Raw genomic sequence first — 12,572 nt, 5'->3', positions numbered from 1 at the left:
TCTGTAGGATGAATAAATGCCATGTGCAGATAGTAATATGTATAACAAACTATTAAAATAGCAACTATGGTAAAAATACAAACAAACACATCTAACCACACATACGCACATACATCTATACAAGCATTCATTTTATTGTAAGGCCGAGGGTACTAACAGCAATTATGTTTCAACAAAGTAGGAAGATGAGAAGATTATTGAGATTAAACTTAAGTGAAATAGAAACTAATAACTACATGTGATGCTATAATGGAGGTAATTATGTAACATAGCAATTACACAACTCACTGTACTGTGAGTTACCATCATTTAAACTATTTACACACAATGAAGAGCGAATGTTGAGATATCAACAATACTATAAACAATAGCCAGTGCAACCACCAACTATGAAACACACATAGCAAACCACAAGAAATATATACAAGACTAGGCATTACTAACCTTCATATATGAAACACAGTCCAGATCACCATGATCTCGATCCCCAAAAAACACAACCTGTCTGATGCTGACCACATAAGATACTGACATGAAACTAGATCAAATTAAACTTTAAATACCATGATACCTTACATGCTTGGATGAACACAGAACAATAGAACTTACACACTAGCCTGAGCAAAGGACATGTTTTAAGAGGGATTGACAGGAGAAAAGCATGCAGTGCAAATGAGGATTACTGAAATAGATTACACTGAGACTAGATTGGTGTTTAGAGAGCTAGGGTTAGGATATAAAATGTTGAAGGTAAAGTAACTGATAAATTTAGGTAGATTTAGGCTACTTAATGAGTTAGTATATCTCATCAAAATAATACCATCACACGATACTTTAAAAGATTCACATGTTTATTATATTTACAGCAGTAACTATATACAAAGTTGACTCTGTCACAATATGAATGCTAAATGGGCTAAAAAGAATTGATTGCTAGAGTCAGTCACAGGCGCTCTGATACAGGTGAGTTTTAACTTGTGACTTGAAAGCTGAGAGAGATTCACAGAGTTTGATTTCTAGAGGTAAAGAGTTCCAAAGAGTTGGTGCAGCATAGGAGAAAGCCTTTAACCCCAGGTGGAATTTGGGAACTTGTAGGAAGAGCTGGTTCGGGAACCGAAGTGATCTTGATCTAGTTTTGTCTGGAGCATATCTCCTTAAGTTTAAATGCTGGGTTCACCAAACTTCTCACACATGTTAGTCATTACCCATTTGCCTTTTGTTTAGTTGTTGTGTGGTAGAACAGGGATTTTCGTCAGTACTCATCAGTACTTATGTGTACTGATGAGAGTTGCAGCTCGTATGTATTCCAGTTGTTTTAGTGAGTGCTTTGGATATTTCCTAGTTCAGTCAGTCAGTCAGTCCGTCAGTCAGTCCATCAGTTCGTCTGTTGTGGCTAATTGCCACATGTTTTAGCTATCCAGTTGAGCGCATACTAGGAGTGCTCTGATTGGAGAGGTATCAGTATTGCACTCCAATCGCTGATAGCCTAACTTTCTTCATTCGGGTAGTCACTCGGGATGGGTACAAAAGCGCTGTAGCGCCTGTCAGTAGTGAGTCCATGATGACCAGCAGCTGGTTGGAGGGGAGAGCTCCCCGCTTCGTACTTTGTGGATGCAAGACACAAAAATCCTTAATTCGCACCAAAAGTTTATTCTATATTCACAGTAATCATTTCTTTCCTTTGCCTTGGTGAGGTGCAGAAAACTACAAGGCAAAAGTAAAGACTTGCTAAGTAAATGATTCCTAACATCACTTCATGAAAATTCTAAGTAAATTACTTCAACCTTAACTATTACAAAATATATCAATTAAATGTACAATTAACAAAACCTTCAAACATTATCTCCTATGTGTTGAAATGTCTTATAAAAACCAACAATGCTACTCACATTTGTGTTCATGCCCACTACCACATCTTGCTACAACATGGAGGCAGTGACAAGGCATGTGCTTAGAGGAGCAACACTAATGATCAAGCGGAAGTAATCTATTTTTACAATCATGATAATACTTTTAGGAAAACTAATAACAGTTATAGCCTAGCTAGACTTTCTGAACCTCATCTGAACTAAATTTTACATTGAAAATTACCACACTATTTTAATACTTTGTACTTTGCAACATTAAGAGTACAACCTTTTGACAACACTTATCTTTAATGTATGAAATTATAAATTAATTGAATAAAAAATGTTTTCTGCATCAACATACATTCTGTATCAGAACGAAACCCTTTTTCCACACCCTCTTATTTTGTTTGTTTAACAAATTAGTTGTAATAGAGTGAGGTAGTTAATTCAAACAGAGTGAATGGATTCATTTCTGCCGGCATGGTGCCTCCATGCATTCCCTTTCTTATATAAAACAGTAGAGGTTAGAGCAAGTAGGAAAGGAAATAAAAGTCGCTTGCAGAATAATTGTATCCAATCTTGTTGGGTTTTTGCGGGAGGATTTTATGTACTTTTTCATTTTTACATGGTGCATTGCAAGTATTATATTTAGTTGAGTTGGCATGAGAGTAAGACACCGTTCTTAGGCTTCATTTGAGGTTCACCCCCTCTGTTGCATTGTAGCAGTTAGATGTTTACTGCAGAACCTAGTTGAGTTAGCATCAGTTGAGTTGACACAGTTTGTACCAGTCCTGAGTTGTCTCACATTGAGTTGTTGTAGTTAGTTATTTGCTGCAGAATTGAGTCAGGTTGGCATCATATGTGATATGTAGAAAATTGCAAGATGTTGATGCATGTTGCTGTTTTGTAGCAATCATGTTGGCATTAGATGTGACTCTGAAACATTGTAGCAGGCTGGTCAGTGTCAGTGATCTCTCTTTACTGCAGAACTTAGTCAGGTTGGCATTAGATGTGGGAAGTGTGTACTGACTTGCTACTCTGTGATCTTTTCATGCTACTCATAATGTAAAGCATTAACGTTTCCAATAAGTGCAATTATCTATACTGTGTTATTATAATAAATATTCTTTGTTAAAGCTATAATGTGTTCAGTTGTCCTTCACCCTGCAACAAAGAGTGGAAAGAACCTGGGAAAAGAAGCTTGTCCATTAGAGTTTCAATATAACACCTTTTGAAAATACTGTACACAGTTGATGGCCAGACTTGTCCTATTACAGTTGTTTCCATGGAAACATGACTTGGTGCAAACTTTGTTTCATGGTCACATGATCACAGCATATCACAGAAACTATTCATGCAAGACTCTCCAAACTTAATACACAGATTAATCATGACCCACAGATATGCCATGTGCTATTTATTTGCAAGATGTGATTATTTAAAGTGTGTTGTTAACTTTTCACTTTTCATGGTCTTTCTTCATGTCATATATATTAATATATGATTTATTTCCTGTACTAGAATTTACAGAATGTATGTATGGACAAATAATCATGAGGCTTTTCATCAATTTACTTTCTTTGTATGTCTGGCCCCAGGTTTTATGACAAAACACTTCATTAACACAGGCATGACACTTCTGATGAGTACCTGTGGAGAGCAAACCATCACAGAATGTTTATCGTTTGTAGAGGTCCATAGTCATTCCAGGATATAATAGTTCCCAGTGGTGATGTTGATAGCTGTTAGCACAGTAAGCATGCATAAGTGTGGAAAAGGCACGGTATGAATAGCCATTATTATTATTAAGACCTGGGAGCCAGTAGTCAGGTTCTTTGTTGATGCATGTCAACAAAGGGATCAGCTGGGGATGATACTCAATTGTGAACAAGAATTTGCTGGAATGTAGCTAAATGCTGCCTAAAGGGCACACTGATCCAGAGCAATTTCTGTAGACTGCTTGTTGCTTGTTTCTTCTGTGAGGAACCGGACTGGTTTACGACCTCTGCTGTGTTATCCATATGCGCAGTTGAAAGTATAAGTACAGATTGATCAACAAACATTCAGCCTTTTTCACTCGATAATACTTTTTGTAGAATGTATGGCAACAACTCTGGAGTAGGGTTTGCACTACACTCGGACATTGTCATGCCCTACATCACCAACTACGGTAGCAGGGAGCAGGTGGAGAAGTACATTCCTCGGATGATGGCAGGAACCTGCATTGGAGCCATCGCCATGACTGAACCGGGTGCCGGCAGGTTGGATTTATTGTTTATCAATGACGAAGTAGACATTGTGTTAGTGTCGGGATACATATGTATTGATTATCGTTTTCTGTTCGGCAGTTTGCATTCTAGGTCTTGTAATAGAAAAAGGCAACTGACTACTCATTATTTTATGGGTCTTGACTCACCTCCTCTGGGGAGTGGATGGTCAGTAGCGTGACCCACTGGCCAAGTCATAGCTAAGGGTATCAGTAGTTGTTTGTGCCTAGTGTGGCACACAGCATGAAGGCAAGGACCTGTCAGACTGGAGTTGGTGTAATGTGTCTCAGTAAGGTGTCTATGTTATCCATAGTGTCTCAATGGGCAACAAAGTAATCAAGTCCTGACTGGTACAAGCAGACGTACACACAAGAACATGCACACCATTATGTGGTTTTGAACACAACATAAATCATTCATCTCAAGTGAATAGATTTTGGTGTCAGACAAGAAGTGCAAAATCTAGAAAGTACACTGAATCGTAGTGTACTCAATGTAATATTCAGTTTTGTTATGTATGTGAAGAACTCATCCTTGTTTCACTACAACCTCTAAATATCACTGAGAGAATTAATCCTGCATTGTGATTTTTCCAGTGATTTACAGGGAGTCAGAACCAATGCCAAGAAGGATGGCTCTGACTACATTCTCAATGGCAGCAAGGTGTTTATCACCAATGGTTACATGTGTGACCTTGTCATCGTAGTGGCACTGACCAACACTGGGGCCAAGTCGGCTGCACATGGCATCAGTCTATTCCTGGTGGATGCTGAGACTCCAGGGTTTATCAAGGGTCGCAAACTGGACAAGATGGGAATGAAGGCTCAGGTACTGACAGAGAATACGCCTCAAGAATCCTACGAACAGCCAGTAGTATACAGAACTTGCAAAGCACCTTCATGGACAAGGAGGTATGCTTCTTCAATAATGCTGATTCCCAGCCTCTTATTCACAGGATACAGCAGAGCTGTTTTTCGAGGATGTGCGTCTCCCGAAGGAAGCCCTGCTGGGAGAGGAAAACAAGGGATTCTACTACCTGATGGGGGAGCTGCCACAAGAAAGACTTATCATTGCTGACATGGGCATTGCTGCCTGTGAGTGGATGTTTGAAGAGACAAGATCATATGTCAAACAGCGCAAGGCTTTTGGCAGGAGTCTTTCCAACCTGCAGGTAGTCCTGGACATCACTTTAAAGACTTGTCTATCACTAGTCCATGTCATGGTGTGTTTTATACATTGCCAGGGCTTTACCTTGTTTTCTTGTCCTCGAAATCACTGGCAGGGTGTTGGCCAAAATGTTCAAAGATTCGTTTCATAATTGATTTACTTGAGGAATTCCGTTCCAAAACTAAAGTTTTTTTCTTCCTGAATCACAGGTCCCCACAACCGCAAACTTATGATTTGTCATTGGTGGTCGCTGCAGTCATGACACAGTCTAAGTAAACTGAGTCACAGTACTGTTCACATCACTCCACTACTGAGTCTAACAAAACGTAGTAGGAGGTCACCTCAGGTAACCTTTGAGCGACCTATGACCGTCGGACAGATTTCACCAATCAGACAATGGCTACTGTTTAGGGTTTGGTGGGACTTGAAAAATTTGCTTGTCACTGACACTGATCCCTCAATAAAAGAAACTGACATGGTTTGCTCGCTGTTGACAATATTGTACCATGCACAGTGTTCACTGCACGGTAGCAATCGTATGGAAAATAGCATTCAGAATCGCTGGGGTACAATATGTAAGTGCAAATATTGACTTTCGTGATTTGGTAAGCTGTGTCCTGATTGGTCAGTCTCAAAGGTTATGTGACGCTACCTCCTACTTGGTTTTGTTAGACTCAGTAGTGGAGTGTAACAAAAAGTACTGAAACTATGTTCACTTAGACTGTCATGACACAAGAACACATTTATAGTTTGGTTGTTTACATTGCATGGTCTGTTTTGAAAATATAATAAAGGTCACATGCAACGTAAAACACAACTTTGCAGATTCTGATACCCATCGGTATGCTCTTGCCAAAGCAAATCATCAAAAATGCCAATTCAACCTATAAAGTTGAGAAAAAAAAATGAGGAAAAAGAGCCATGAAATTGGAGTTCAAACGATTCACTAAATTTCTCCCAGCACTTGGGGGAAAAAGTGGTGTCAACAGTTGTGCTGCGGTGCGCCCATAATGCATGCGCAGTGAATAGGCTCACAGAGCTTAAGACAGTGTGCATGCCTGGAGCAAGAGGTCGTCTAATCTTGGTTGTGTACACAAACAAGTAAATAATCTATTCGCTACATAAAAAAACTTGTTTATTGTGGTAAGCAGCCTGCGTCAAAGAGAAAACTCAGTGTCTAGTTTATTGACACCTATATGTCTTCTTGCCTGTCTGCTAAAGACAATATCGCTAATATGCAATACACAGCTTTAGTTATTGACAACATGCAATTTGAACTTAACACGTATCAAGCTATACGCCATAAACAAAATAAACTGATTATTACTTGTGCACCCAAGTCCTATCTCTGCCACATTATGTAATTATGCAAGTGTGATACTTGTACACATGACATGTTTTTATGTCTATGGATTGCAAACAAACTACATCCACTTTTCTCTGATGACTGGATCTGACGGAAACTACTCTCATCAGTCCTGCTTTGTACTTGGATGAATTACTGTTTCCAGCCACGAAGTAGTTCACCATCTCTACTGAGATGATTCTTGATTGGATCAAACGCAAATTCAGACAACATTTATTTACAAAACCCAACATCTCTGTATACATTCTTTATGGATAACAAATTCTTCTAGTGCATATAATTTTGTTTGACAACGGTATATAAATCCCTACTGAAATAATGCATATAATATACAATAAAAGAAGTTGTTATCCATAAAGATCTTACTTTCTTGTGACTTGCCATACTTCTAAAATGCCCATCAAACAGATCATCTTTCTGAACACATATATCAGCAAATAAACCAGCCAATCAGAAGCCGGTGTTACACTTGAGTGCACACCCACTCGCTATGACTAGGTTTGGTCTCCTGAGGGCTTTGTTTCAAGGGAAGTAAGCCCAGGTACAAAATATTGCACTTTTGAATCCCGATTGTACGCTTATAATTTTGTTTATTTGTTTTTTCACAAGCAGCAATGTATGTTACATGTCATGAATTAGTGATAATTGTGTTTTAATTGTGTTTGATTTTTTGGTTGCATGTGAGCTTTAAGAAATGTCTAATATGCTATGTTTTATCTGGATATTGTTCAGACGATCCAGCACAAACTGGCTGAGATGAAGACTGATATCTGTGTGGGCCGAGCATTTGTTGATCAGTGTCTAGATCTGCACAACAAGAGGAAGCTAGACAACGGCATGGCCTCGATGGCCAAATACTGGTCAGTAGGAAAAACTCTCCTTCCATGATATCACTTCAGCATTGTTGTCTTGTTAAATTGTTAACACGTTTCCCTTCCAAATTGTAATGTTATTGTTAGGCTGTATTTTTATCGCTATTGTTTTTGCCTTTTATAGATTTATACCAAGACTAACTTCTAAGGTACTGAATATGTATGAGCTGTGTAATACATACTTTTGTTTGAAAGTTAGCATAACAAATGTACCAAAATTCAGATGATCACGATCTTCTATGCTATTATGAGCAAAATCTAATTATTGGGGTATACTCTCAATCATACCACTCAGTTGAAAAGGATTATTGTTCAACTTATCCTATCTCACATAATGCATCTCTCTTCTTCACTTCGACCATGTGTGGAAACGTGCTTCAGCTAAGTTGAATCAAATCTTCCTGGTCTCTGACCACCCGACCTCTGCCACCGCCATAGACACCTGTCAATCATCTTGCTCATGCAGACTTGTACTTGTCATTCTCTTTCTTGTTGCACCACAGTGTGGACACTTGTTGTCTCTGTGAAGATATAAGTTGGAATTGTGAATAAACATGGGTGGATCTGAAGAGAAGGCATCTAAGAAGCGTAAATGTTGCAGTCAATGTAATAGAAACTTCTCAGCGGCAGACCCTCACAACTTCACAACTTATGTGTGGATTGCATAGGCATTTGTGATAGGTCTAAAAGATGTACGTATTGCGAAGGGTTAGACGATGATGAGGGCAGTCTCGGTTCAGTGCTTCCTCAACCATATCGCTCCAGTGCGGCGCTGTATTCTGAGGCGCCGCTCTCTCAACAGCAGTATTGGTTCGATACAGCACTTATTCGGGTTGACTTTGGTTCAGTGTTTGATCACAGTGTGGTTATTTCCCTTGTTGGTTCAAGTGCAGTGCTTAGTGCACATACAGTCGGCAGTGGGATGGTTAGGAGTGTGCCTCCACATGGATTAACTGCAGCTGTCAGGGCACCATTAGTAACTTGCTCTATGGGTTATTCAGGTGTGACTGCTTCATTACATAGCACTCCGCAGTTCAAGACCTGCACTCCGCAGTATCAAGACCTGCTTTGCCGGTCTCCTGGGCGCCAATACCAGAGATGGTAACATCACAACACAAGGATTTTGATGCGTTTGTGGTGTGCGACCCACACCAGCAAGTGCCTGACGCTTCTGTTACATTACCCTCTTCTTTACTGATTCACAACTCGGTAGGTGTAGTAGTATAGGGAATAGTGATTCTAAAACACTTTCAAGAAATGCCTCTACAAAGCCTTATTTACTAAATAAGGCTTTGGTTGGGCCATTAGCTCTTGCTACTATTACCCCTACTATAAAAAAGTTGGCGGTAATTACTGTGCCTTGGTAGGAGGTAACACTGTGCCGTACGGTACGATCAATAATTCTTCTCTTACAAACCCCCTACCCGGCCCACCCCTCAAGTAGTACAAGTTAGGTTCGTCGGCTTTTATATCCACTTTATCTATGTTGTAAGTTTTGACTGACCATATAGGATCGGTGGCCCGCTTACGGCTATCGCCCTCGTGTTCCCCCGGCTGGTATAGATACCTCACTAGGGCCCTATCTGGTATCTGTTTCTCCTTCCCACGCAATGGAGCGGCCGACTCTGCAACTATTGATTTTAATTTGATAGCGTCTGCCGGTTTCTTACCGGTGAGACGGGTGACTTCATGGTTGATTGCCGACACCACCTTGGGTAACCTCGTGACCCATTCAGTCGATCGTTTTCCAGGGGTGACCATCTCCCTAGCATACTGATAGCCGAACAAGCGCTCAGCCAAAGTCCTATTAAATCTCTCAACTATGGCTTGGCTGCGATGGGCTCCGGCCGTGCCACGCCTGACCTTTGTATCGTGTTTGGCTAGCAGTTGTGACACGGCACCCATGAACTCCCGTCCGGGGTCAACTTGCAGCTCTGTTGGCCACGTCAGCGGGCTGCGTTTGTATATGCGTTCGAATCCTCTGGCTACCTGGGCCGAATCTTTCGTGGTCAAGGGTTCGGCTTCCTTGTAACGACTGGCTACGTCCACTACGGTTAAGGCATACTTGTACCTCTTGTCGTGGGGTAGGAACAGTAGGTCTGCCTGGTGAATGCTATTAGGTATGTTAATACCGAACCTCCTTCTAGGCACGTAGCGTGGTGCCGGCAAATAGATCTGCCACAGGGCTTGTTTTTCAAGCCACGCTTTGGCTTCCTCCGGGGGTACTCGCGCTAGTTTAGCTAGCTTATCTACTGCGCTAGCTCCTTTCCAGTACCCACGCGGGCTGTAGTAAATAGCCTCAAATTTTTTCATGTCCATACGCGTATGTGTTTATTCCATCAATAGCTATCCAACGTTTCGTGTCCATAGGCGATAGGGACGTCTTGTTTATAGTCAGTCCGTATATCTTATGCCCATCACTTCTAAGTGTGTTCATTTTATGTCTAAAGGTACGGGTCTTGAACAGGGCTTCCTTGAATCTGGCGTGTTTGATGTGTTGTTTCACCACATACTTCTTAACCCCCTTAGCCTTCCGGATCTCACTATTGTCGGCTTTCAGTATGGAGTACATCTTAGGTCTCAAACCTATGTACTCGGCTATGGGCGTGCCAGCACACTCGTCCTTCATCTTACCTAGGACCTTTTTATTTACCGTACTGTGTAGGGTATGGGTCTTAGGGTAGTCGCTGGTGTCGTATAAATCGAGGTGTTTTTTCATGTCCTCGTACACGTCCTCGGTTCGAATCTCCATCAGCAGGGAATCCGTGTCAGTGTACAGCACTTCACACCTGTCGCCGTACTGTTTCTTGAGCTCGTTGTAGTAAAAGTCGTACATCAGGTGTTTGGATAAATCGAGGATGCTCATCCCCACGTAAACAGGCCGGTTAAATTTTATGTGGCTTTTCTTCATGTGTAGGGCAACCAGGTTGTCTGTGAATATCTTACTACGGTTGAATGCCGGACTGGCTATCAATCTCCTGAGCTTGTCTTCCTCACTCGACCGAACCAGCTTCACAGTCACGCGTTTCCTCAGGTTCTCCATAGTCTTACCAAACACCGAGTTGTTCATGAGCTTGTAGAGATTTTTCTCAAAATCACTGGTGGCTTTTTTTCGTAGGTCTGTGTTCATTCTGATGTAGGGCTCCATCCATGGACTCTGGTCGAACATGAGCACCCTGTGTATTTTGGTCAGCCTCATACCCAACGACAGGTACAGCTGTAGGTTGCGATAGTGAACGATGTACTTGGTCTTATTCATTAAGTTAGGCACGAGTTTTTCAACGTCTGTCACACGCCCACCTGACAAGTTATGTTGGTACTCAGACATCCAGTCTGGGTTAACCCTCATACGTTCGGGGGCCAGGGGGTAGCTGTTGTGCGATGTGTGTAATTCCTTGGGATACTCTAGGTCAACCTCGAGGATATAACCTTTGTTCGAATCTGGTGCAACCCCCATAACATCAACGTGGGGTACCCATTCAAATCCCCCTGTAGGTAGATACTGACTCATGGCCCAGCCGTACAGGTTGTTTGCGTCGAGGTAGAGAATGTGATTGGTTGGTTTGTTAGGATCGTAACCTTTCACGTATTGATTATTTGCTTTCGCGTATCGTTTGGATGCCATGGAAATCCCACCTCGCAAGCCTTTCTCAATGAATAGGTGCATGTCGTAATCTGTGAGCAATTCCAAATTAACTCCGGTCTTTTTAAGCAAGGCGTCCCACGACAGACCTGGGCTGGTGTAATACCATGCGGGGTCGAGTTTATACTGCTTGAAACAGGTCCGCCTGAACCTCTCAAACACGTCGGCTAACAGCAGTACATCTGTCCTCAAGTACAGGTCGTGATAATCGCCCAGGTTCTTACAACCCAGTTTATTCCATACGTTAGTCGCGTGCGAGTAATCATCTCGTGAGACGGACGCCTCATTCAGCTTGCTATAAAAGCAGTCAATAGGGGGTAGTCTGGTCTCGGTGAACTTGGCCCAACTATCCATGTACTCATAGGGGTACACACCCTTCCTCATAAGCAGGGGTCTAGTCTCGGCGTCTGTGTATCGATCGGTGATAGGGAAGGTATTGTTGGCCTTGACCAGACTGTCGAGTGACGACAGGAGGAACTGAAACGAGTCAATGAACCTAAGTCCGTTTAAGCTGAAGGAGATGTATCTTTCCATGTTGTTGGGGATGCACGTTATATTACCATCGATTTTCGCGATGGCCTGCATGATCAAGTGTGAGTCGTACCCTCTCAAGTTGTGAAAGACAACGGGGATGTTTATTGTCTTAGGGTTGATTTTAAGCTTGAGGTTGCACGCGTTGTGAGCGGCGCCTCTATACTTACCAGTTATGTGACAGTGATCTCTCACCGAATCACCGTTAAGTGGTGAGTCGCACACGTGACAGTTAGTGCTACTAGCGTGAGCTAGCCTGTCGGCTCGGGTCATACGCATGGGAGCGATTCTATACAATGCATTCCTAATAATTTTTTCTTCCTCCTGCAAACACTTTAGAAACCTTTCAGCCGCGTCAGGGCCTCTATACACTACCGGAGCTTTAGTTTCCCCGTCACAACGGACGACAATGTATCCAAAACCGCAGGCCTTATGTTCCTGGGTTTTGTGGGTGAAGCTACCCCCACTAGGGGGTGTGGGGGATTCCCCAACCACTAAGGCTTCGAAGTCGGCGTATATAATATAAGGCACAGACATTTGGTTCTTGTGGTTATTGAATTTTAGGATATTGTCACCTTCCTTAGGCATGTCGACTCGTATAGCCGTCTGCCCCACACCTTGGCAATCCTCCCGGTGGGATTCTAATAAATCAGCTCGTGTGAAGCCGTGTAGGCATCGCTCACAGAAGTGTTTTTTCCCTCTGTATGCCGATTGGTCACACAACAGCCTGCTAAAGTGTTTTATCCATGTGTAGTGATACTTGTCACCTTTCTGGATCATGAATATATTGATAACTTGGCGATCCTTCACCGGGCTGACCCTGTGTACTATTGTTGTGTTACCTTCGTGCCCAAAGACATTTATAGCCAGATTATT

The 12,572-nt window shown here is 42.0% G+C and overlaps 1 protein-coding gene across 1 annotated transcript in view; it reads left to right on the top strand.

The window, feature by feature from the left end:
• Positions 1–12,572, top strand: part of LOC137299135 (long-chain specific acyl-CoA dehydrogenase, mitochondrial-like) — a 50,955-nt gene that overhangs the window by 21,760 nt on the left and 16,623 nt on the right. Inside the window, exons 5-8 of the mRNA XM_067831668.1 lie at positions 3,947–4,111; positions 4,714–4,945; positions 5,073–5,288; positions 7,383–7,510. Of these exons, the coding sequence (XP_067687769.1) occupies positions 3,947–4,111; positions 4,714–4,945; positions 5,073–5,288; positions 7,383–7,510 (741 nt within the window). The remainder of the gene's footprint in view (positions 1–3,946; positions 4,112–4,713; positions 4,946–5,072; positions 5,289–7,382; positions 7,511–12,572) is intronic.

The sequence above is a fragment of the Haliotis asinina genome, chromosome 10 (genome assembly GCF_037392515.1).
Source record: "Haliotis asinina isolate JCU_RB_2024 chromosome 10, JCU_Hal_asi_v2, whole genome shotgun sequence".
In the NCBI taxonomy this organism is placed as follows: Eukaryota; Metazoa; Mollusca; class Gastropoda; order Lepetellida; family Haliotidae; genus Haliotis; species Haliotis asinina.
The sequence above is the reverse complement of the archived record's forward strand: the minus strand, read 5'-3'. Positions and strand labels throughout refer to the sequence as shown.